Source organism: Thermobia domestica, chromosome 6 (assembly GCF_964235325.1).
Source record: "Thermobia domestica chromosome 6, izTheDome1.hap1.1, whole genome shotgun sequence".
Taxonomy (NCBI): Eukaryota; Metazoa; Arthropoda; class Insecta; order Zygentoma; family Lepismatidae; genus Thermobia; species Thermobia domestica.
Genome location: NC_137459.1, coordinates 88,122,903 through 88,149,297, shown reverse-complemented (window position 1 = coordinate 88,149,297; position 26,395 = coordinate 88,122,903). Strand labels below are relative to the sequence as shown.

The window sequence follows — 26,395 nt, the reverse complement described above, 5'->3', positions numbered from 1 at the left end:
AAAGAGTGGTGCAGAGTATTGCATAGCTCTTAGCGTCGAGTTGTACTGTGATGACAATATTCAACGATGAAGGAATGTCCAAGAACAAATATTACGAATTATTATCGTAACAACAATGAGATATCTTAGGAAGCAATTTAACGCAAACAAGAAAAGCTTAAGAAGGTATTGATTCTGAAATGCTGAATTATTAAGAAAACTGAAGCATGATATAAGATCAGTAGTAAGTAGGTCTGCCCATAACGCTACAAGAACCATAGAAGAAGCGATAAATATATTTAATTCAAACGCCAAATCATATAGAATTTCGTTAGTTTTTAAAATAATGGGATAGCATATACATGAAAAATAACGGGGTCTGTATTGAACATTAATTTTTTTTATAACTTTGATGCGTTTAGTCACATAAGAACACTGAATATTTTTCTGTTATACATGTAACGAAATATGTAACTTATTAATGACAGTTATTGAAATCTTTGAGCCATGTTCATAGTTTTTATTTGCAAGGATGGACTACACTGTTAGATGAGGGGAAAAGTCATCATTAAGAAATACAAGTTTCTTGCTGAAGAATACGATTTATGCTATAAATTGATGGTTCTCAAATGAGCTGCATAGAAGAAAGAAAAAGATATATATATATATATAAATATATATATAACAATGTTAAAATGTACAGTATCTAAATTTCTATGGTTTCTATAGTTCGAGAGGATTTTTCAGTTTCGTATAATGCACACTACAGAACGTTGCAACAATGGAACTGTGAACTCGCCTTACTAAATAGAAATAAAAGAAAAATAACTACGGAAAGAAATGTTTACTCACCAAATTGATTGAAAAAGAAGAAGAAAATCAAGAAGATTATTTGTCGCTGAATTTCTAAATTATCAAATTAAAATATTGTCTAAAAATATCTTATTCCTAGAATTGTACAGATTATTTTTAGTATGATATGGCGTTTAAGTATCTATAATATCACGTTGGATATTACGTAATGAATTCACAAAAAATAAAATAAAATGCAAAAATAAAAATGTTGTGTTTTGCCTTTAAAATAACGTAATGACGATGTACAAAGTAAATTACTTAGTTTTTGCTTGCAAAACGTTAGATAATTTACAAACAACTTTCAATAACAACACAACGAAAAATAATTTATTTGCTTAAGACATACCATTAATCAAAACCGAATATAAAATATATATTATACTGAGAAACGCTACATTACCACTGCTCTTTGTTTTCAAGAATTCGTAAAATTCACGTTCTAACATATTGTGGCAATGGAATACCTTATCAGTGGTAATTTAAATTATCAGTGGTTATTACAAAATAATTTACAATCTTCAAAATAAGTTCACAATCTACAAAATAGATTTCCCTTGTAGTTTCAAGAAATACTACCATATACAAAATTTCTGTAGTTGGCTATGTTTTTTAATCAGAAAATAATTACTACTAAGAAATTAAGAAAAAGCCTAGTACTATGAAGTCCTTTTATATCTAGCGATATTTGCTGTAATCAGTGGAAAATATACTGAAAGTGAATAAGTGACAAATTATTATTATTTTACAATTTTGAAAAAAAAAAAAAAATGAAAATCTACTGCTTGTTCATTTCTTTGTTGTATTGTAAGTATTTGGTATCAATATAACACGAGTTTCTGTTTCTCTTATTAATACATAAAATAAAAATTTGTGCTTGTAATATAGCGACATGCATCTCAATTTTTATTATTAATGGAAAGTTCAAGTTACGGAATATAAGTTTTACATTCAGGAAATACCTTAACATCTGTGTATTTGAAATGTTTGTAATGCAATTTATATAAATCTAATACTATGCCATTAAAGGAAAAATACAGTAACGACAAAAAAATATGAACGAAAGAACCAATATTTTGCTGTAAATATTTGTTTCAAAATTTCATCAGAATATAAATCTGAATACAGAAAAAGAAGATAATTTTTGCTCATATAAATATAATCATGAAGACTTAAAATCAACAATGGTGATGACAGTAGTTATTAACAAACCAAAGACAGTATCAATTTGAAAATTGTTGCAATGAGGCATGTTTAAAAAGTAAGCGTTGCATAATATTACTACGACAAAGCAATAATAAATTGAAGCAGGCTGTGATTATATTTCGATATTAAATGGAGAAGAGACAGTGGACATCACAAGAGAACTTAATATTAATTTTGATTATAAACTAAGCTTATTGAGTTTTATCATGAACAATGACAAACTTCAAGATCATATATTTAAATCATTAAAACCTGTCGAATACAAACGGAAGAAATACTGAAAGCATGTGTTACAGAAAAAAATGAAAAGTGCATGGCAAGGAACATTAAAATATACACTTTGAACAAATAAAAAATGAACCAAAAAATCTTAAACAACCGGAAAAATATTTATTTTTATTGGATTTAGTGAAAAATTAAATAACAAATTGGAATGATTTTCATAAGAATGATTTCATGGACATTTGGCACGTCGTAGTCACATCTAAATACAAATGTATCAAGTTGTTCAGAATTCATGATAATTGTTCTATTATACTACAAGGAATAACTTAGGAGATTACTTCCACTTGATGAAGATTGCTGCAGCAAAGAAAATATTTTTGAAAGAAGAAATGAACGAAAATTGCACACAAAACTGGTTCTTCGGCCGCCAAGCATTAAACATAAAATGAAATATAAATCTGTAGCGTAACGAAAGATTGTAAAAGAATCAAGAAGCAAATATTTATATTTAAATATAAAATACATTAAAAAAAATACTTTGAGTAAATTTTTTTACGTACAGTGAAAAGGAAACTTTGGGAGATTAAAATATGACTTTCATTAGTGTCTTTGGACTATTTAAAACTAAAATAAATAGATACATAAAACTGAAGAATTATCAAAGGATAACATTATTACTTTAAAGCCAAAAGTATAAAATATTAAAGGTGAGTCATTTGCAAAAGAAGTCTTTATTTTGTAGTTTTAATCCTGATTATTGTACATGGATTCTGTGGAAGCTTATTACAGTATGCTGCTAGTATAATATAATCAAGGATTGTGGTTTAACACAGAATTCCTGTAGGACTTTATTGCAATAAGCAGCTTGATCCTGGAGTGTCACGTAAGTGAAGAGCTCATATCTCATAATTTATGCACAATGTGGAATAGTTGACTTCGAAGAAGAGATGGAGCTTTACCAAAAGATACACATCCTAAGAAGATATTACATTCTTTAAAGCAATATGTATGTATAACATTTTGGAAGTAGTAAGTTGCAGCTCATCTGAGAGACCCTTAAAATTCGTCTGTTCAACTGGAAGCAAGACATTGTTTGCTTCAGGTAGGTTATACTGCTGAAAATTATTCATATTGCTTTAGTAATAAGCTCTTAGTAATATTTATACAAATTAGTAGATATTCGGAAATTATTAATTCCAGAATTAATGTTCATACAGATGAGTTTGATCTATGCAGTTCAGAAAGATTTATATATTCTAATTATTTTGTTTTATTTTCTTCAGCAAGATAGCAGAAATTATGACCAAAATAATCAGTTCTTGGTATGTTTTTATTTTCATTTATCGATTTTGTATAAAGTTTGTAACACTTTTCCATACTTTGACAGTAATCTTAAGTATCCACTTGGCCACTTGAAAGTGTGCTTAACATGACGGTATGGGCTGAACCTATTTCTTACTGATCTTTCATATATATATGCATATATTTTAATAAGCTTGATTTGTAAAATATGTGTTTACTTGTAAAACTTGTATCTAAAATTGCACTACAGTGCTTGAGTTTATGGAACTCATAATATTACTTACATGTAATAATATATTGATTTCTCTTTCAGTCTTCCATTGAGATTCTGGGTGAATTTTATCAAGAATCCAGATTTTATCTTCGACATTAATAAAACCACCACAGTCGACTCGTGTCTCTCAGTTATTGCTCAGACTTTCATGGATGCCTGTTCTACCACTGAACACCGCCTAGGGAAAGACTCGCCATCAAATAAACTTTTATTTGCCAAGGACATTCCTCATTATCGAGAAATGGTAGCCCATTTTTATTGTGATGTCCAAATGTTGCCGCAGATAACTGACCAGGAAATGGGTACTGCCATGCAGCAGTTGTCTGTGTCGCAAGTTGGAGAGTTTGATATTATATCAGCTCTAAAAGAACTGTATATTTACGTTACAAAATACAGTGAACAAGTAAGTATTTTTGTTTTCAGTTATAAATACTTGTGAACTTAGGGAATAGGCATGGTAATTGAATCATGTACTAGGTTCACGCATGAATTAAGTTAGATTTTCTGTACTTTCAGCTATCGTATTTTATACCAGTTTCTTTCACTGCTGTCAGTTTTATATATTTTATATTTCCGTAAAATAAATCGAATTATTATTATTATTGGATTGAATGGTATTTAACGCTTATTTTAGCAGCAAGGGTGTATGAGATGAGATCTAGTGATTTTAAAGTGTGAGTCGAATACTACTTGGATTTTTCCGAAGGAAATTATATTAAAATGTATTAATACAATATATATATAACTTACCGCAATTCTTTTCATTACGGTATGTTCTATTTTTTTTTTTTTTTTTTTTTTTTTTTTTTTTTTTTTTTTTTTTTTTTACTCCAGCCATGGGATCCTTTAGGATACAATAAACTATTCTTTCATAACTTTCTTTCTTAATTCATCTTATTAATGATGAATGTTAAGAATTGAAGGGACTATAAACGCTATTGAGTTTGTATAACTGACAGAAAGGACAAATTATTTTTCGTTCTGTATCCGTCGTTTAGGAATTTCAGAAACTAACGTTGCCTGACAAGCGTCGAAAAGTCTGCTTTCATGAAATGAATCCCTTCGCGGACAGTGCTGGCCTCTGTTTGTTACTTTTCGAACAGTTGCATAAAAAACGTAGTCTGATTATGTCAGTTCAAAATTCTATGTTAGGTAAAATAATAGGACTGTTTACGGGGGACAAAAATATAATTAGCAAGAAAACTTCTGTCCTGATTTCAACGGAGTAGAAAAAATATTGAAAATATTTAATAAATTGCAGAACTTTTGCATGGATGAGTGCTGAAATGGTGTAAAACGTTCTTTAAATGCAAAACAATGTCTGAATTTTATTCGATTTCTAAACTATGTTACGCATAAGTGTGGTAAGACGTACAGAAATATTCCTTCCATCTATTGCTGTCGGCAGGTGTCAAAGCAAATACATCAGAGCTAGCACAGTAAGAGAAACCGGGAAAGAGTTTCTTGATTTGTATTCAGTGTCCCAAGTATACATTGCATTTCCACTTTTATTCCTCTATTTAAGCTGAAAATGAATCCTGTCACTCCTGATTTCAATATTAAATTGTTAAAGCTTGTAAATCTACAATAGCGACACTTACTTTCATTCCTTTATTTCCTTCATGCTAAAGATGTTGGAAGGAGAGGGAGGGGATGTACAACTTGTTCAAAAATTCTTAGTCACCCACTCTTCTTGAAAAGTCTATACTTTGACAACTATGTGTAGAAAATTCTAATACTTTGCCTCTAAATAAAGATTTCAGTTGGCTGAACAAAATTTACATTTGTTTGATTTAATTCCAACGGTGTGTAAGGGTGAAAAAAATGAGTGGCCAGGGTATTTTGAACAAGACTGTGCATGTATTCTCGTATAATTTTCATATTTTATTTAATTATGATATTCATGTACAGTCACGTTCGAAAGTCTAATATCCTTCATCATTACGGTCTGAGTGTTTAAAACTATTAGAGTGTATTTATGATTAGATTTATTAGAAAGGGACTGTCTTAGAGTAAATATAATATATATTTTACTTACGGAAAAGTATACTTAAGTTGGTCCACTGATATGGGGGTACTGGAAAAATAAATTTCTTCTACGGAACCGTACGGTTGAGTGCGACTGCACAATAGCAGAAATGAAACTTAAATCTGAATGCATTATTCTTCTGTATATTGCAACCTTATGCTTTTCGTGGTTTAGTGTAAATCGGATAATTCTGGATGTTGCGTACCTCATAAGATACTAACTAGTAAATCACAATGATCTTTGTTGTTAAAAAATACCATAATTTGGGTAAATAATTATGTGCAACTTGTGCATTTTTAAAATCTCATTTTGGGAATCCGAAAGGTCTTATATTTATGAAGCTCCTACAGAATAAATTTACTGGTCTGAATTATAAATGTAAAATGTCTTGTGTTGTCTAAAAGACGAAAGAAAAAAAATAAGTTCAAACGTGTTTACATTGATATATATTTGCTCCACGAGATCTAACTTAGAGGTCAATCGTAACAGAAAGAGTTCCTCTTCGTTCTAGAGAAATATATACAACTTAAGAGTAATCTTAGGGATTTTAATGTATTTGGGACAGATTTGTGTTCATCGAGTTTGTTCGTTTATTGAATCGGATTACATTTAATGCTATTAGTACTAGAATGTTGTATTATTGTTTCGAGTGATTCATATTTTGATATGTGGCTGATTTTTCACTTTTTGTTCCGTTGCAGATTCTAGAAGCACTTGAAACCGATCCGTACTGCAAGAAAATGCACCTTGCACACAAACTAGAAAATGTGGCCTGTACTTTGGAAGGTGAAGAAACTTCTACATGCTGACACCGTGGGTCACCTGATCTCTTACTGGCCAATCTCTACTGAAACTGTGATATGCTTTGTGCACATGCAACTGCAAACTGTGATTATGAAATTGCAAGTGTTTTAGAGTTATGTTCTTTGTTGAGATCAGGTGACCAGAATGTCGTGTTACCATGGTGGCTCAGACAAATCAAGCGATTTGTCTGTGCCAATTCTATGGTCGCACGTCAAAGATGCTGGACTTACTATGGAAATAGGTCTACAAATGGGATTTATTGTAATAGGGAGGATGTTAGATGTGTCTTTGTGAAAGCACAATAGTTTCCTAACATTGAGTGCCTGGAACTTGATACTAGAAAAAGTGTCTAGTGTCACCACATGGATCTAGATAATGGAAGGATTTCAGAGCAATTATTTTAAATCCCCTTTTTTATATGAAAAGACACTTAGGAAGGCTGCATCAAATTTTAACTTTATAACCGTGGTTTGCGGTTAGAATGCTGCTTACCAATATTTTGTTGTTTTTCTTAATTTTTTTGTTACAAGTGAAGGTCAGATAGAGACTGTTGCCTACTTTAATGTATGTTGTATCATATGTGCACTGTATATTTTTCTTCGGGGAATCACAGCATCCAAATGTGTGTTGAGGAGCTGATTGACAACTCTTTTCTTTTTTTTTAATCTAATTTCTTTCTTTCCTTGGATGTAAGTGTTTTCAGATGTCCAAGCACTGTGCAGCAGATGTAGGTTAGGCCATCTGGGGCATTATAAACCAGCATTTGTTAGGTGATTTTGCCAACACACTTTGTCAGAAGACTGAATTTAAGAAACAAACAAAACAAAAGGCCTTCTCTTTTTTTTAAGAGTTTGGGCATAAAAAGAACTTGAAGACTGGACACTTGTAGTGAAAAATAGTCAAGTGTGTTGTTTTAGCCTGCAAGTTAACTGCAGTACGGGGCTATTGAAGAGTCCCACACTGCCATTGGTTTTGGGTGCTGTCATTTTTTTTTTTTTTTTTTCGGTTGTGTTTTACACATGATCATTTTTACTCGAACAGCTGTACAGCTATAACTAGTCTGAGGGTGATATGAATGTGAGATAGAAAAAGTGAGTGAACTGTCAAACTGTATGTTTGGGACCAAAAAAAAAAGTTTTAAAAAATAAAGAATACATGGAATCCTTATTCCTCGGAGTGTGCTGAAAGCAGATACATTGGAAACTGAGTTCACCCCTGGATCACAGACGCAACCAGGCATTCTTGTACTCTAGTTAAATTTTTGGTGATCTAATAAGCAGTTTTTGTTTATCGATCAATATATATGTATATGTATATATCCGAGCAAATTTATTGGCGCACACGAAGTCATAAGCCAAAGCCCTTATGTTTTATTGGTTTGTATGTTATTGTAAAAAAGAAAAGAAAAAGAAATTATTGGTTTAATCAAGAAAATTAATCAATCAGTTTATAATTATATTCTACCTATATACCAAAGTTTTGTGTACAGAAGTACACTTCATAAAAAGAAAGAAAAGAAGCCGGCAGGGTTTCAGTTTGATTAGAGTGTTCTTTGACGCCGGCGCAAAATAGCAAAAATGAAAATAATTTTCTGTTGAGTTAAGTATTAACATATATAGACATATGTTACATTACCTTTTCTCCACAAGATAAGTTCCATAGCAATTGTTTTTCTACTTATATAATACCTGTTATTAATTTTTTTTTATTAGTGAATTAACTAACTGAGTTTATTGTATTCAAATCAGTCCAATTATTACATTAGTTATTGATATAAGTAATTCTATCAAGCGGATTTTTTTTTTTTTAATGATTGCTGTACCAAAGGCTTGCTGAAAGAAACTTCCAGAAATTGCGAAAAAAAAATGTGTACTATCGTCTTCATGTAGAAACCAAATATTTCGTGCATATTTATACCTTCAATTTTTCTAAAATGTCAGAAATAATTTACAGATTAAAAGAGGTGACATCAAATTACTAAAGCAATTTAAACAAGGAAATACATTTTGTAAAGTGATAAAGGTATATTCAGACCAGTAACGTCATTTCGGCTTTCTCTTTCGAGGAGGGAGGGGGTACAGACTCTCCTATATACAAAGAATTTCACGTTTTTTTTATTGGTATATTATTGTGGTATTCATTAAAATGTATATACATCTCAAACTCAGGGGAAAATTTCGCCCCCTCCCTTATGCCCTTCCCAAATGACGCCTCTGGGAAAAACTTGAAATTTAGCATTGAAATTAAGCAAGACTTAAAACTTTGTAATATTTTCCATAAGTAGAAGCTTTGCTTTGTATAGAATTAAACACAAAGTATTTTGCTAAGCAAAACAATATATTCACATTAAAAAACTACATACGTGTGACAGTTTCGCCAACTAACATTTTGGCTTCATCAGAAACTGTATCTGTCTGATGAAGTGATCTGATCTGGATAGTGTCTGATGAAGCTAAAATGTTAGTTGGCGAAACTGTCACACGTATGTAGATTTTTAATGTGAATATATTGTTTTGCTCAGCAAATTGTTTGCGTTTAAAACTTCTTGTCATTGGTTAGAAATATATAACCCTCTCGTGAACAATATATTTTTTTTTTCTCTCTCTTTAAAGCATTTAGAGATGTATTACAAAATATCGAAATATGTAAATTTGAATGTTACATTATTTATTAAAAAAATCTCCAACTTAAATACGTTGAACCATATCAGATACATCACTGAATTTCACCGCACATAATATTCAATCATTAATACTGAATGCTTCACACTCAGTAAATTATTTAATTCGTTAGTAACTTTTACTGCATCAGTATAATGTAACAGTCTTCTTTTCTTTAATTTAAACTAACATTGTATTTATGACATCTAAAAACAAAAAGAATTCTCTAACAAACTGTTCTGTCTGGCTTGTAACTTTGTGTTTCGCATTGCATTTGGTTTAAAATCAAGAAATGAGTGTTTGTAATGTTGTGCGTATGAGTGGATAAAGATAAATATTTTAGAAGCGAGTGCAAAGAAATTGTATGAGTGAGGGCTGTATCTTCGAATGTCTGTGCAGCTACGCGTATGTGAATCTATATGTCTGTGTGATTATTTTCATTTTCAGTTGTAAAATTTACAAAGATCTTATTTTCAAAAGGTGTTAAAGGAAGTGTAATATAATGTTATATAATATGAGTCACTGACTTATTCACATACAAGAAAAAATAACAGCTCATAATTTTATTTCACAATTTGTATAAAGTTGTACTTAACGTGTTAAACAGTGTTTGTCTTCCTGAAATATATATAAGGTAGTGTCTTTATTCAATAGTAAATTCAATTTATCTTTTTTTTTTTTTTTTTTTAAATCGCAAGAAGTTGGGTGTTATGGACAAGTGTGTTTTGTGTATTTTGTCTCAATTTTTTCTTTCCTAATTGGTGGTTTATAAACTGAATGAAAAAAGCTTAGAACGAAAAGAAATAACTAATTAATTGTTGTTTAGATTTTTCCTCTATGTCCTGCATTTCTCTGTATCACTATCTATTAATTAAATTCAATTTACATTCTAATGATAAAGTGCTTTTATCAACGTACTGCAGTGAAAGTAATCTTCTCTACTGATCAACTTAATTAATTAATTAAAAAAAAATGTTTTATAGGAAACCTTAATCCTCTGAACAGCGTCAGTTGAGTTTTTGTCCCCATGCATGAGGTACTCTGCAGCTGTAATAGAGCTCCAATGTTTCTGGTGACAAAGTGCCTTATGCTATGTCGCAGGTTGTAGACATTTTATAAGTAAAAATTTTAAAATAGTATGTGTACAATAGTATTACAATTTGAATAATATTAAATGTATACATGCAGATACACCAATGCACATTATGTATATAAGTAGTATCTGGACTACTTATATATATATATATATATATATATATATATATATATATATATATATAAGTAGTCTAGATATATATAAATAAGGGAAACAATTCGTTAGCATCAGTTGAGAATAATAGGTCTGAAAAAGTATACCGTTTTTAACTGGAACAACAACAATCACTTATTCTCATCTCTATTAGATCTGTAAGATTACTCTCACAGTCAGTGCTGTGGTTTTAATTATATATACATATAGAGCCGATCAGGCTTTTACAGGATGAAGAAAATTATGACTGTGAGCTAAGCCGTCCTTCATTAACAATTAGTACTCCTACGGTATTACTTACGTAAAATGAGATACGAAAGGGAAAGGACATTTTTTATTATTGTATTATTATTATCATTATTATTATTATTATTAGTGGATCATACAAAATACATTATTAGGGCGATTAAGCTGCCAAATTAAGTGTTCGAAATAGTGAGTGTTCACTTCCTTTAACACCAGTTATTTAATGTACATTTATTCAGAATTATGTTTTACATACTTGTGACAGTGTGTGGATTAGTCTTGTTTTGATTTGGTTCCATATCTAGCAGTTTTTTGACTCGAAAAATACACATTTGTATATAAGACTATAGTTATTATTTTTTAAATAATAAAGAAGATTTTTTTTTCAAATGTTCTATCACTTCGTAGGTATGGAACCAATTGAAAGTAAAACCACACTTTCTCAGTCTATACAAAAAAAAGGTTATTTGACAACATGGACGTATTTGCAGAATGCCTGGCACAGTAGGGAATATTATGGATAGAATAAATGAAAAATAAAGTATTCCCAAAATGGGATGTTTTAAAACCGGTAACAACTATTGTCAAAATAATTTGTAATTGAAAAAGAAATTTTAACAATGGTTGTATTGAACTATATATACACATTTTGTTTTATTTTAACTCCTATATTTTTAAACCATTACAGTGTATCCAGAGGCGGCTCGATAGGGAAGCCACGCCAGTAAAAATTAAAACTTTTTCACTAGAAACTGAAAAAAAGAAAATTCTCTTCATACATACAACAAGTAATAAATCAGATAACCTTTATTTCCTTAGTTTCAGGCCATAAAACTTGTAATTTTTTGCAGTGTGATTTCCCTCACGAGCCACCTATCCAAATAATTCCATATTTTTAAAAATATTCCTTACATTTTTTATTGCTCTCATACATTGAAACGTTAGTAAGATGATGTTATTTATGGCAAACGAGATATAATGCAGAGAATCAGAATAATGATACTAAACCCATTTAACGTCTTGAAGTTATATCCTGTAGGACAGTGGTTGTCAAACTTTCCGATAACGCGGACCCCCTGTTTATTCGGAAAGTGATCTGCGCACGCCGCTGCAATGTTATCTGAAATTTTACATGCTATTAAATATATATATATATATATATATATATATATATATATATACTGATTAGAATGACCACTGACAAGAAAATGATCAAGAAAAATAACGCAGTAACCATTTATTCTACAGATACATGATTGTTTCCTAGCGAACAGAATTTCAATTTTAAATACAGTAAGACCAAAAATCAACTTAAAAAAAAAAGAAAGAAAAAGAAAATCCACTTGATAAACAATGTTCTCAAATGTGGGGTCACTAATATGAGGAATGAAATTCTTTGTGTTTACCCATAATTGCATTGAAATCTGAAATAAATTTTGTCATCATCAATCTTAGGTCCGATTCCACATTAGGACGATTTCGCTTTAATACTGCAAAGAGCAGAAAAGGTCTACTCACATAAGTAAGTGGTACGGAAACACATCAAATGTTGCAATGCCTTTTTAGAGAACTCTTCATACTCACAGGACAGAAGTTTAGTAAAGTAGGAAAACATTTAAATTTGCAAACGTAGGTATAATTTCTAATTGCTTTCTTTTTAGTAACTGAAAAAAATAGTTCTTGCATACCAGCTGTGAGTTCCATTTTATTACAACTCATTTCAATTTTTAGGCGTCAGGATCCCCTGGCTAGGTCCTGCGGACCCCACTTCGAGAACTACTGCTGTAGGATGAAGGAGACAAGTAATATTCAAGGGAATGTTCATGAATGAATTAATGCAGCGTTTCCTAATATTTCTGAGATCGCGAATCCCTTGTAACAAATGCTAATTCTCCGTGCCTCTCTTTCTCCCCATGAAATATTTTTTTAAAAATAATATTTTAATATAAAAGTGATGTGATAAATTACAATTTTATAACACTGAATGCATCATTTATGACAACGCAATAGTGTTATAAGTAGATATGCTTGAAAAAGTATGATAACCCCAGTTACGCCTAATATTATGGATTAAATACTCCTCTAATATGATGAGTGATGCTGTGTTTTAGGCGTCAACTTCTATATGTCTGGATCAAAAATTGGATAATTTCTGACATGGATCTGGCTCCACGTTAAGTACATTTCGGTACTTGTTTTTCATATGTACGAGATGGATATTTTCTTGCACAGATATGTGTTCTCAAATGGCGGCAGACGTCTTACAATCCATTTGAGAATTTCAGGATAAACAGCCTTAGACTGTACCAAAAACTTCAGTAATTGAACGAAGGAAATAGTATTTTGAGCGTCTAGAGGTCATTGACCTATTCTCAACCATGCTTTTAACAACATCACCAGAAAGATTTTGTTCACTGAAATCAATGAATTCAGTCAGTATGTCAAAGGAATCGTTATTTTCCTTTCTCCAAACGGTTACATTACAAATTTAACTACTTGACGATTGCCTCTAACTTGTTTTGCACAGAAAATAGTGGCCGATTTACATTCCAAGGCTCGGGTTAAGAGCATTCAAGTTGTTTAAAATGTCTGCCAAAATGATGAAGAACAACCTTACTTTGTCTCGAAGTTCAAACAACTGCATCAGAACCTTGCCCCGAGAGAGACATCGACTTTTTAAGTGTAATTATATGTCTTTGATCACTTCCCTTTCCATTACAAAGAACAAAAAATAACAATGATACGAGCATGGACCCTAATAACATTGCCAAATTTTGCTGCCTTATCAAGAACGGTTTTCATTTAGGAGGCCTTCACCTATTCAAGGCTACGGGGCCAGACCCAAAAGCCTAGTCGAACATACCCGAATGAATGTGTTGGACCAGGTAGTGCTTCCTAATTAATAGCTTAAGTTCTTGCTTGTGAGATGTGTATCTTTCAATCTTTGTTGGTAATTTTGTTAGTTTTTCTTTTATCTTTCTGTATTATATTCTCAATTGGTTGAAACCTAGGTAATGCACGTTACAAATAACCTAGGTGTGAGCAACATGATAAGATAAAGTGTAATGAAAATGAAATGTACCTCGGATACCGGGGTTTCGCGGACCACAGATTGGAAAATACTGCATTAATGAAATAAGATAGTGGAAGGGTGTTGAAGAAAATGTAGGAAACCCATAGACACGACGTTATCCAACACAAGCTCACACATCCTATTGAACAAATGATTCTTTATATCACACTTGAAGGATTTACAAGACAGAGGGACAATATACGTGTATATATATACAAGTGTACCAAAACTCCGGGCCAACTCCATTAGGGATGATCATCACCATCATAGGTATTCTGCCATTATTGGCAGGTCACTTGTCACAACCAAGAAGCTTTCATATTTCATGGTCTTCAGCTAACTTCTTCGTCTTTACGTACGATTTTTAAGTTTTAATATCGTCCATCCATATCATCCTTCGACCCCTCCCTCTCTCTCTCTTTCTTGCCAACCCTCTAACATGTCTCTCAAGATACAGTTCCTTCTTAGCCAGTGTTCCAACCAGTTTCTCTTCCTCTTCTAAATAATATCTAAAATTATTCTTTGGTCCCACACCATTTCTAATACCCTCTCGTTCGTTTCTAGCTCGACCAGCTAGTTCTCTCCATTCTTCTCCACACCCACATTTCAAAAGCTTCCAGTAGATTTTCATCATCTTTGCGTAATGTCCATGTTTCCACCCCATACAGTACAATACTTCATACGAAGCATTTTATGAATCTTTCTTTCAACCCTTTATTCAAGATTCACAGAATAGACTTTTCTTCCTTTTAAAGGCTTTTTTTCTTTCTTTCTTTCTTTTCCTTTTTTTTTTTTTTTTTTTTTTTTTTGCCATTCCTATCCCTGCTTTTATTTTACGTCCGCACTTCATATTATCACTATAATATTACCTACCTATTATTAGGAGAGAAACATTATACAACGTTCTTACAGAACTTGGAATACCGAAAAAGCTAATTAGATTAATTAAGATATGTTTAAATGAATCCCAAAGTAAAGTTCGGATAGGAAAATTTTTGTCCACGAGCTTTCACGTCGAAAATGGCCTGAAACAAGGAGATGCGTTGTCGCCATTATTATTTAACTTCGTTCTGGAATACGCTATAAGGAAAATCAAAGATAGCAACCAGGGCCTAGCGTTGAACGGTATTCACCAGGTTATGGCATATGCTGATGATGTAAATTTAATAGGGGATGATAGGAGAACAATAGAAAGAAATGCAGAGATCTTATTAAACGCTTGCAGGGACATGGGTTTAGAAGTAAATGCTGAGAAAACTAAATACATGGAAGTGCGTCGGGACCGGAATACAGCAAATTATGGATGCGTTAAAATATTAAATAATACTTTTGATAAAGTGGATAGTTTTAAATATCTAGGATCAATATTAACAGAGGAAAATCATATTCACGAAGAAATTAAATGTTGACTAAAAGCAGGGAATTCGTGTTACTATTCGGTTCAAAATCTCTTGTCGTCGCGAATTCTGTCGAAGAATTTGAAGCTTAAAATATATAAAACGATAATTATGCCTGTTGTTCTGTATGGCTGCGAAACATGGTCACTTACTCTGAGGGAGGAACATAGACTGAAAGTATTTGAGAACAAGATCCTGAGACGAATATTCGGACCCAAGAGGAACGGGAATGGGGAATGGCGGAAACTTCATAACGAGGAACTACATAATTTATATGGTCTACCCAACATTGTTAGGGTCGTCAAGTCTAGGAGGCTTAGGCGGGCGGGTCATGTAACTAGAATGGAAGAAAGTAGAAACGCTTTCAAAGTCTCGCAGAGATTGGAATCCAAAGTAGAAACTGGATGCAGTTAGCTAAGAATAGAAGTCAGTGGAGAGCTTTTGTGAACGCGGCATTGAACCTCCAGGTTCCATAGGCCATAGAGTTAGTTAGTTAGTTTTAATATTACCTAGGCATCAGAAACTAATCTGTTCTATTTTCTTTCCTCTTATTTCTATATTTGACGCCGACTACTTGAGTTCCAATCACCATGGCTTTTGTCTTTCTCACACTTATTTTCATCCTGTAATCTTCACAGCCCTTCCTCAAGTTTTCTAACATATTATTGATTTTCGCTTCAGATTCTGCAACAAGTGCCATATCATCTGCAAAACTATAATCATTCTACCTCCTACCGAAATGTCGTCTTCATCGTTTAGGCTCTTTTCTCATATGTGTTCTAGATAAATATTAAATAATGTTAGCGACAGACAGCATTCCTGTCTAACTCCTCTTCCAATTGCAGTTTCCTCTGTCATTTCCTCCCTATTTTAATACTTACTTGTTGGTTCATGCTGTAAATTTCTTATGGGTCTTCGATCTTTCTATTCCAACCTAACCTTCTTTAGAACTCATTTTTCAACTTTTCAGTAGTTAATATCTTTGCCTATTTTCCTTCTGCCTACGTTTTTCAGTTGAATATCTACTTCGGCCAGCACAAGGTTATGATCAGAGAAACTATCGGCTCCGGGAAAGGTCTTCGCGTTTTTCAAGGTATTCCGATTCCTGTCCTGAATCATAACATAGTTTATCTGATATCTTCGGCCATCTATTGTAGGTTTCCATGTATATCTTCTTCTCTTGTGCAGATTGAACCAAGTCTTCCCAATTACTAGTTAATTCTGTCTACATAAATTGACCACTCCCTCTCCCCTTTCATTTCTTTTCTCTCAACCATATTTCCCTACGACACTACCTTCCTGTTTTTCTCCCACAACTGCATTGAAATCTCCCATTACATTTACACATGCACTCTTATTCTCTCTGTCTATAATTTATTTTATTTCCTCATAGTTTTTCTCTACTTCTTCAATTGTATGCTAAGTCGTCGGTTCGTATATGTCTCTACTACTACTAAATCCTTCTTTTTTATTTTAAAATTTAACATCATAACTCTTATCATCAACAAATTCTACTTCATGTTTTTTAAGCGATTACCAAGAATTATCCGTAGATCTTTATGACTGTTCTTTTCATTACCTGAGCAAAACAACCTACATCTTTCGCTGTTCAACACCCCATTACCTTCCTACCCAACTTCACAAACTCCTAGCAAATCTAAATTATTTTGTTTCATTTCTTATTTAAGATCTTTTATCCTCCATGTAACATGGTACGTACATTCCTTGTTCCCATTCTAAACCTTTTGCTCTTGCTTGTCTTTCTTTATCTATTTATCTTCCCCACAATGTTACTTTCTCATGCAATAGTCTTTACAAGATATCTCCCTCCCAGAGATCCGAATAGGGAGATATTCTTACCTCCGGAACTATATTTTGACCTGCGAAAGACCATTGCACATATCTCTTTCTACTGTCAGGAAACTAGGGAAACTAGTGATGGTTCCACCCTGTTGTATCCCAGCCGTTAAAGTCACTTTGAGTACGCCTGGAACTAATTTCCAAGTTGCCGTACCAATTACTATGATTTCCGCCAACTTGCCTTCTCCCAGAACACCCTTCGTCTGGCTACTCCATTTAGACCAATGCGGTAGGGTGGCTCTTCTGGTAGTGAATTACCGCCGACATAGATCTAAATTTCAATGTACACGTAGTCTTCTCCATATGACAGATAAGCGTAAAGGTAGCGTTTATATGGGGAGGCAAACAGACGAAAACATGGAAAGAAATGGCATATGTTGTAAATATGCGTTTTTCAGTCTAAACAATCGCACCAGCCGTTTGGGTTCCACCCTGGTAAGGTGCCCAATGTTAAATGAATAAGTAACGTTTCCAGTTGAACAGACTGCTCGAAGAGAACGTAAGAGCTCGCAAAAATGTCAAGGTGAAAGTACATATTGTTGTGTAACGGAGCCTAGAGCACCTCAAATTTGTTTCTGAACTACATTGTATTGTTGGTATGGCGAGAGCCCAAAGGAACAACCTGCTGAACTGGCATGGTTGCTTTTTACATTTATCATAGGCCGCCTGTAAAGACCAAACCGCTGTGCGATTGGAAAAATTCTACTATTTTAGTTTGAAAACCACCTATTTCAAATAACTTTCCTCTCTTTCCATTTCTTTCGTCCCTTTATTCAGAAGGGATTTGGCCTATGGCCCCAGACTTTTGATACACCCAGATGGCATGATCAATATGAAAAAAGAGACATTAGAATATTAATAAATAATTCTGGTACAGAATTTGATCAGAAGTTAAGGTACCTGATTGAAGAAAACGTTAATGTACCTAGGTACAACTACAATTAATTATAGTTCAGATGAGATACTATGAAAGTCATGGCGTATGTTTAACCTTACTCCTTCCTCATCAAACCTAGCAACATCAACAGTCTTTCTACATAAGGCTGTTTCAGGTTTATGCTAACGAATCCGACCTCCATATAACAGCGTGCACAGCGAATTCGAGCTACTATACTCCCATGATGTATTATCCCTACATGATAGCTCGCTTTGTCATTCATAAGTATAAGGCGGCCAGTTATACGGCAAAGTCAACAGTGACGTACACGGTGCTCATGGCACGTGAAACGGGAACTCATGAAATCTTTTATCCAGACATTGCTGTGAAATCCACTGATGATTGAGCCTTCAACAGCCCCGCATAATCGACGGTCTATGGAAAGTTTGTTGAAAGGAATGGAACAGTCTTCACTAAAATGTACTTCAACGCATTTCCATTCAGTACAGAGAAACAGGGAATAGCTAATAGACAGGGCCTGCACATCGAGCAGAACCGCTGGTAACATTGCAGTATCACGCTAGTAAAGGCTCCAAATTCTTTACCATAAACCAGAAAGGACCTTCTGTATTTGTATTCCTGCTGCTGGATGATCCTGATATACACCACTCATAGAGTTTAAACTTTGAACTGTTGGGCGTATACAATACTTCAGAATCATCCGAGTCCTTGTAAATTATCTCGTTCTACCATGTTAATGGAAAATGGAACTTGGATATTACAGTCAAAACAGACGTTCTCTCTTTTGAAAAGGAAATAAAAAGTCAGCAAAAGATTTAAACTCTCTTGTGGTCAGAAATGTAGACAGCTTAAAAAGCAGAAAGGGAAAAACCGAGATCCTTTTAGTTTGTTGCAAGAGAAGAATGCTGCGCATATTATCAAGACGAAAAGTACCACAGAAAAAAACAGCCTTTTGTTGCCTTTGTAAGATTTAACTTACTACAAAACCTGCATTTTCTAGGGAGAAAAAGTCAATTCACTGTCTTAATACAAGCAAACTCCATGTTGTTTGCTTTGCTGCTGTCCGTGGTGAGAGGAGAGCCTCGGGAAAACTCAAGAGCATAATGTTATCGCATGGTTAAACGCATACTAATATTACCTTGTGTTGGACAATGTCAAAAGAGAATATTACTATTCATCATCTGTTACCTGATCGGCAGCAGCACCACATGTCTCTGATATATATATATTGTGTGTGTGTGTGTGTATGTATATATACAGGGTTATTGTAAAGTCAGTACCTATTTGTAACAATGAATATTTCAAGAAGTAACAACCTACTATCACAGTTTTACTTCCATTAAATAAATTATTAGGGTTAACCATTTGGGTATTAAGTTACATTTCCATATATGCACTCGCATTTTCCACACACTTCTGCAATCTTTTAGGAACATAATCCACGGCTCTTCCTAGCATCTCAACTGGAACATTTGCAAAAACTACACGGATATTATGTTCAAAACTGTCAATATCCCTTGGTTTTAACTTGTATACTGTTTCCTTAGCCCAACCCCAAAGCAAGAAGTCGCATGGGGTTAAATCGGGCTGCCTACGACCGACCTCCTTACTTCATATCTGGCGGCAATCTTAGCTCTGCCTTCTACGCTGTGTACACCAGACATTTTGCGGTTTTCACTGGATCAACTTCTGAAATCATATGGTAAACCTCACATTAGTAAATAGTATTACTCGCCATAAACTTTCGCAGGGGGGTCAAGAACAAACGCTAATAATACACACACACACACACACACACACATATATATATATATATATATATATTTTAAACAAAATCACAATATTATAATTAGGAAGTCATGCAAGTACATATACTATGTTGACATTAGAAGAACTTTCCGAAGACAGAATCGTATGTTCCCTCCTTAGTACTTCATAATAATTCCTGTTTTCAACATCTCAAACGTTGAAAGAATCAAGGAGAGAGAGAGAGAAAGAATGCATGTTCGTGACTATATTGCTACCGTGCGTGCCTTTGGTGTGGGAGATTCGAGTTAGATTCCCGGTAGAAGTTGAGCTCATGATGTTTGCATTCCATATGAAGCTTTAGGTCCACATCTCACCCTCGGGGCTGTAAGGGACACTAAACTCAGAATAAACCAACCCAAAAGGAGAAAATTTTATAACAGTACTGTGTTTCTTGATGTTTATTTATCAGTCCTTTGCGAAGTCATGCAACAACGAGACTGCTCTCGGGATCTCGATAAATACAAGAAAATATTTTTTGTGCATGAAAATCAGAACCTAATCATTTCACATAAATAGAAATTTAAAAAAATAACACATGCAAAAATGTATTTACGAAAATATTACGGTTTTACTTACCAAGCAGGAAAAGAGCAGATTTTATAAGATAAAATCGTCGTCATCTTCGTGTTTGTAAATAACTAAGCCACCAGGTAGAAATAATTCCTTGTCTTGTTTCATAAAGTTCACACAAAATGCACAAAATCTTTCTTTCTTTCGTAACCACTTTACAAAACGCTACAACAATCAAACTATATTTATATATAAAAAAAGCGAACACACAATATAAAGGAAAGTGAACATAAAATATCACTATATATAGATAAGCATTATTGTGTCATATAGGTATACTTCTTGAACAAGAATTGCATACGCCTTGGTTCTTTCCCAAAAGCATCCAACACGTCTGATATGAATTGTGTTTTATTTTTATTTGTAAGTTCCCGATGGAGACTCATCATACACAATCCTGTCAATCTTTCTTCAGAGGTAGTTGACCTTAACCACGTTTTGACACGTCTTAGGGTGCTAAAACTTCTCTCAACACTACAAGTTGTAACGGGGAGGGTAACCATTACTTGTATTTCTTGCTTTATTGCAGGATAAAATGTGGCATGATTCATCAAATCAAAAAGAGAGAGTTTCTCTAAACTGTCTGCATCTAGATTTCTGTGTTTCCATAAATCGTACCAGCATTCAGCTTGAGGAAGGAAATTGTCAAATTCATAAATTTCATTTATTTCATCCAACATCTTCATGAATTGTAGTTTAGAGGTGTTTTTTATTTCACGGGGATGCAGTGTGAAGAGTGAAAAGCCTGGACTATGTTCTTCCGAAAATCTATTATTTAGCGACTGTAACAAAGAATCTATGTACGGTATAAATATGGTTCGCCGATAATATTCTTCCTCATTTGTGTATGGAGGATTAGCACGATGAACTTGTCAAGATGCAAGTCTGGGAACTGACAGTTGAATATTCAGTTCATCAGCAACACGAATACACTTTTCGAAGATCGAATGAAATGTAACTTCAGCTGTATCTCTCTGTTCTTTGAACATACAAATCAACTCCGAAAAGTGTGATTTTGCCGCCATTAAGTTCAACTGAACTCCTTTCAAAATTTGTGCTACTGGCTCAAGGTACGAGGAATATTGACTGATAGCTGACAAAGAAACAATAAAGGCTCCTGTTGTTCCTGCACAAAAAAGGCGATAAGCATTGTTTCTAGTTTCAGAAACTGTAGAATCTATTGACAGTTCTTCTAACGCACACACTATTTCTATGAAATGTTCAGAAAATTTTCTGATGCTGCTGTATTTGGAAGTCCAGCGGGTTTCAGAAAGAAGTGGGATATTTGGAATATTTTTTCTTCTTAATGGGCTCTCGCAAAAGAAAATTGTGATTTCTTTGATAGTATCTACTGTGTTTCGTATGTAAGAAACGGAACATAGCTTATTAAAGATAAGATTAAGCTTGTGTGATGCACAATGGTAAAAAAACGCTTTTGGGAATTGTCGTCTGTTAATGTTTTGTACACCATTACTACATCCAGCCATGGTGGAACAACCATCGAATCCCTGCCCTACAAGTTCACACTGAGATAATCCACTTTCTTCCAATGCTTTTAGAATTATTCTAGCAATATGTGGCGTTTAACTCTCCTAATGGAATGAAACCTACGAAATCTTCTCGCATCTGATTTTCAACAGTGTCATAAAACCGAATACCTAGGGACAATTGTTCTACACCGCCAATATCAGCTGTCTCATCTGCAAGCACACTATAATAGTGGGAAGAAACAATTTTAGGCTTTATATACTGTTCATATAAAGTGTTTCCTGCAACTGATATCAATTCATTTTGAGCCTGCACAGATAAGTATTTTGCATTTTGCGCAGCAGTTTCAAAATGTTGCTTTAATGTTATATATCCTGAATCTACTTTAAATTGGAGAAGATCGTAGAAATTGCCAGATTTAGCATTCTTTCCTCGTAAAGACAAATCATGTGTGGCACAAAAGACAATTGTCTCAATGATTGATGACAGTTTTTTTCGGTTTTCCTCAACTTGCTTCCGAGCCGCTTCATCAATTTTCAAATCAACGGGTAAACTTTCCGTAGATATAACATTCGAAAATAACTAAGCACGTTCTGTGGATGCCCGATGCCATTCAGATTGTTCGTGTTGTCGAGCAGATGCAAAAAAATCATTGTATTTTCTAAACGGTGTTAGTATAAAAGACCCTTGCAATCCTCTTTTAACCGGAGATCGAAAAAGAACACACTGCTTGCACAATCCCCCTCGCAACTTTCTAGAATATACTAGCCACGGAAATTCAACAAATCAGTTATACAAAAAGGGGCGTTTTCCTGGCATAACATCTTGTTTAAAATCATGTTTCGGTCGGGCCACGGCGACATCAATATTTCATATCGACCAGTGTCCGACAAACTTGACTGCAAATTTAAGTCTACATAATTGCCAATGTCTTTTGGGTCACAGGACGTCTCCTCACCTAATAAAGTTGCACAAGGGGGCATTTGGGGAGAAGGTACGCTAACGATATTACCCTCCGGTAACTCTCTTTCTTCGCTCAGATTTTCAACACACAGAATATCACGTTTAGTGTTTTTCAATTTTGAGGACACTTGCTGTTTTAGAAAAACATCGAGTTTCATTTGCTTATGCTTATGCACGATTAATTTTTAAAGAGCAATTCTTTCTAATTCACTCACCTACACATGAGATATTAAATAAATTATAAACTAAGGGGAAAGCACCCAATAAACTGTGAAAGAGACCAGAGATCGAAAACCACACACATTTATCACTTTCCGACACTCCCGAGCAACTTTGAAGATTTGAAAACGAAAACCGCCTATATGACACACCAGAAACAGGGATCTCTAATAACTGCGCACAACCAACTATGCAAAACTAAACCTTTCTCTTCTTGAAAAGGGTCAATCTCCATCCTCCCCGCTAAAAATAACATTGTACTTTTAAACCGCGGGGTTTCATAGGAAAAAAAGCTCAATTTCTTTCTGCTCAGAACGATACTAAGAACAAGGAAGACAATGTTTGACAGCATTAGAATCATTGTCCCTGCTGCTCCATTTGCAGTTTTGTCTTCTCGACCCCTTCCCCTCTCTGTAATCCATCAAGATAATTGGTTTAAAAGGAGGCGGGGTCATTCAGGATCACCTTGCTACAGCCAGAGGGCAAACAGATGCAGAGGAGTCGGTGACATTATTGCCTTCACAAACATAATTCTTGAGTTATTTTTAACATCAATATGTGTTAAATGCTCATACTTTTCCGATTGTTGCAAAGGTCAGACAAATGAGTCAGAGAAACACTTTTATTCTGCTTTACAAAGGAAACCACTGCAGAAGTATTAAAACATGTGGCTCTTCATTTTCTATGGGAACGATTGAAGATAACCTGTTTGATTCTTTCAAAGTTTGAGATTTTGAAAAACAGGAATTATCGTGAAGTGCTAGGGAACATACGATCCTGTCTCCGGAAACTCCTTCTAAGTTCAATATATATACTTGACTACTTCAAGATCAAGGTAATATTAACTAAATTTCCAGGGGGGTCGACCGAACCCTTCGACCCCCTGCCGACGCCCATGCACGCCAGCTAGAGCTGATGCTAGTTTTTAGGATAATCTAAATTAAAAATAGTTTATTAAATTTACAACCACCATATATATACGAGGAGCATGCCGAAAGTTTTAGATACTAAAATTCAAATACCGTTGTCGTACTGAATCGTATTATATTTAAAAGCGCATGACCTCTAGTGGTAAAACGTATAACTACAAAGCAGCAGATTTTTCTTCTGAAAGAAGATAGCCATATCACATATGAGGAAATTCAGTCAACCTTAAAGATTAAATCAACTACAACCCAGTCCATAATAAAATTTATCTCGGCCTTTCCAAGCATTGCGATCGCTGGGTCCCATATATGCTTACTCCTGAGCAAAAGAATGGTCACGTGGAGTGGTGCCACTGTACACTTAAAAGATCTCCGCATGGGCAAAATAAAGACTTATATAATATCGTCATAAATGATGAAACAACCATAGTCCCGAAACAAAACAGTAGTCGACAGTATGGAGTTTTCAAAATTAAACTTCATCTTCGAAAGTCAAAATAGGGCAGAGCGTGGGTAAAGTTATGGTGACACCTTATTTCACAACCGGCCATGTAACAATCATACAGTTAGATGATCGACGTACAATAACAGCAAAGTGGTACCTTACTTATTGTCTTCCGAGTGTCTGGACATCTGCCCACCGTAAGTCTCTATTGTCTCACCTTTTTTCTTCATCATAACAAAGCAGGCCACACACAGCAGTGAAAACTTTGGAGTTACTACAGGAAAGTGGAGTCTCTATTCTACCACACCCAGCTTATTGTCCTGATTTATCTCCGTGTGACTTTGCCTTCTTCCCGAAGCTAAAAGAAGGCTTCGAGGACGCCGCTTTCAAACAAGTAAACAGGTCATCGCTGCGTATAACAATTACAGCACACACACACACACAATAATAATAATAATAATAATAATAATAATAATAATAATAATAATAAAGAAAATGACGGTGTCAATCGTTCTGGGATTTCGAAATTTAGATTCGGCGTAACAAAATACATCGAATCCATATCCTGAGGTCCGCTACACAGAACTTTTTATTTTATTTTATTTATTTATTTATTTTTGTGAGTGTGTGTGTGTGGCTGTGTAATGTGAATGGAAAGGTGTTGATGCTTGTGGGTGTTATTTTGAGAAAATGTAAAAGGTTTTACACTGCTGGCGATCTGGCAACGTTGTGTCTACCGGCCTGTTCTAGACCGGTTTGTTTATATCCCTTCCACTTCCTCAGTCCGAGTTACAACTCCGTACAGATAACACATTATTTTTGACAAGTGAAGTTGTGTTTTTGTTGTGTGTTACAGAAATGGAGCATCGGAATTTAGAGCAACGTTGTGCAATAAAGTTTTCAGTTAAACTTGGTGAATCCGCGAGTGTGACTTTTGAAAAGTTGAAACAGGTCTATGAGGAAGATTGCTTATCAAGAGCACAAGTTTTCCGCTGACACAAATCATTTTTGGAAGGCCGAGAACACGTTAAAGATGAACCTCGCTTAGAGAGACCTTCAAGTTCAAAAACTGACGAAAACGTTGAACGTGTGAGATCAAACCATCGTTTAACAACAAGGATGATGATGAATAAACTGTTAAATTTAAACACTTGCATCAAATTTTGACAGACGATTTGAACATGCGAAAGATTTGTGCCAAAATGGTGCCAAAAATCCTCACAACTGAACAGGACAATCGAAAAAACATGTGCGTTGATCTTCTTGAGAGGATTATCAATGAGCAAGAATTCTTCAATTGTGTGATCACAGGTGATGAATCCTGGATATTTGAGTATGATCCTGAAACAAAGCGGCAAAGCGAAGAGTGGCACACTCCGTTATCTCCTGGGCCGAAGAAATGTAGAATAAGCAAATCAAAGATCAAGACGATGCTTATTTTTTTTTTTTTTTTTTTTTGACAGTAAGGGTATCGTGCACAAAGAATTTGTTCCATCAGGACAAACTGTCAACCAAGTGTTTTATAAAAGTGTCCTTGAAAGGCTCAGGAAAAGATTCGTGTGAGACCGGACATTGCAGACAAGTGGATGCTTCATCATGACAATGCCCCGTGTCACACGGCCATTTCCATCAGTGAATTTTTGACCTCAAAACGCATTACTGTTGTTCCTCAACGCTCCTATTTACCTGATTTGAGTCCTTGTGACATTTTCCTTTTTCCTGAAATAAAACATGTCCTAAAAGGACGTAATTTTGGAACTCTGGAGAACATTCAAAAGACTATGACTGACCAGTTAAAAGCCATAAAAGTTGAAGACTTCCAGCGCTGCTACCAAGAGTGGAAACAACGACTCCGCCGGTGTATAGCTGCCCAAGGGAACTACTTTGAAGGGGATAACATTGTTGTTTGAAAAACATAAAG

At 34.2% G+C, this 26,395-nt stretch overlaps 1 protein-coding gene across 1 annotated transcript in view; it reads left to right on the top strand.

Moving 5' to 3' along the window:
• Positions 1 to 11,465, top strand: part of PlexB (plexin B) — a 461,345-nt gene extending 449,880 nt beyond the window's left edge. Inside the window, 2 exon segments of the mRNA XM_081761825.1 lie at positions 3,878 to 4,241; positions 6,569 to 11,465. Coding sequence (XP_081617951.1) covers positions 3,878 to 4,241; positions 6,569 to 6,676 — 472 coding nt within the window. The 3' untranslated portion in view covers positions 6,677 to 11,465.
• Positions 11,466 to 26,395: the final 14,930 nt, after the last annotated feature.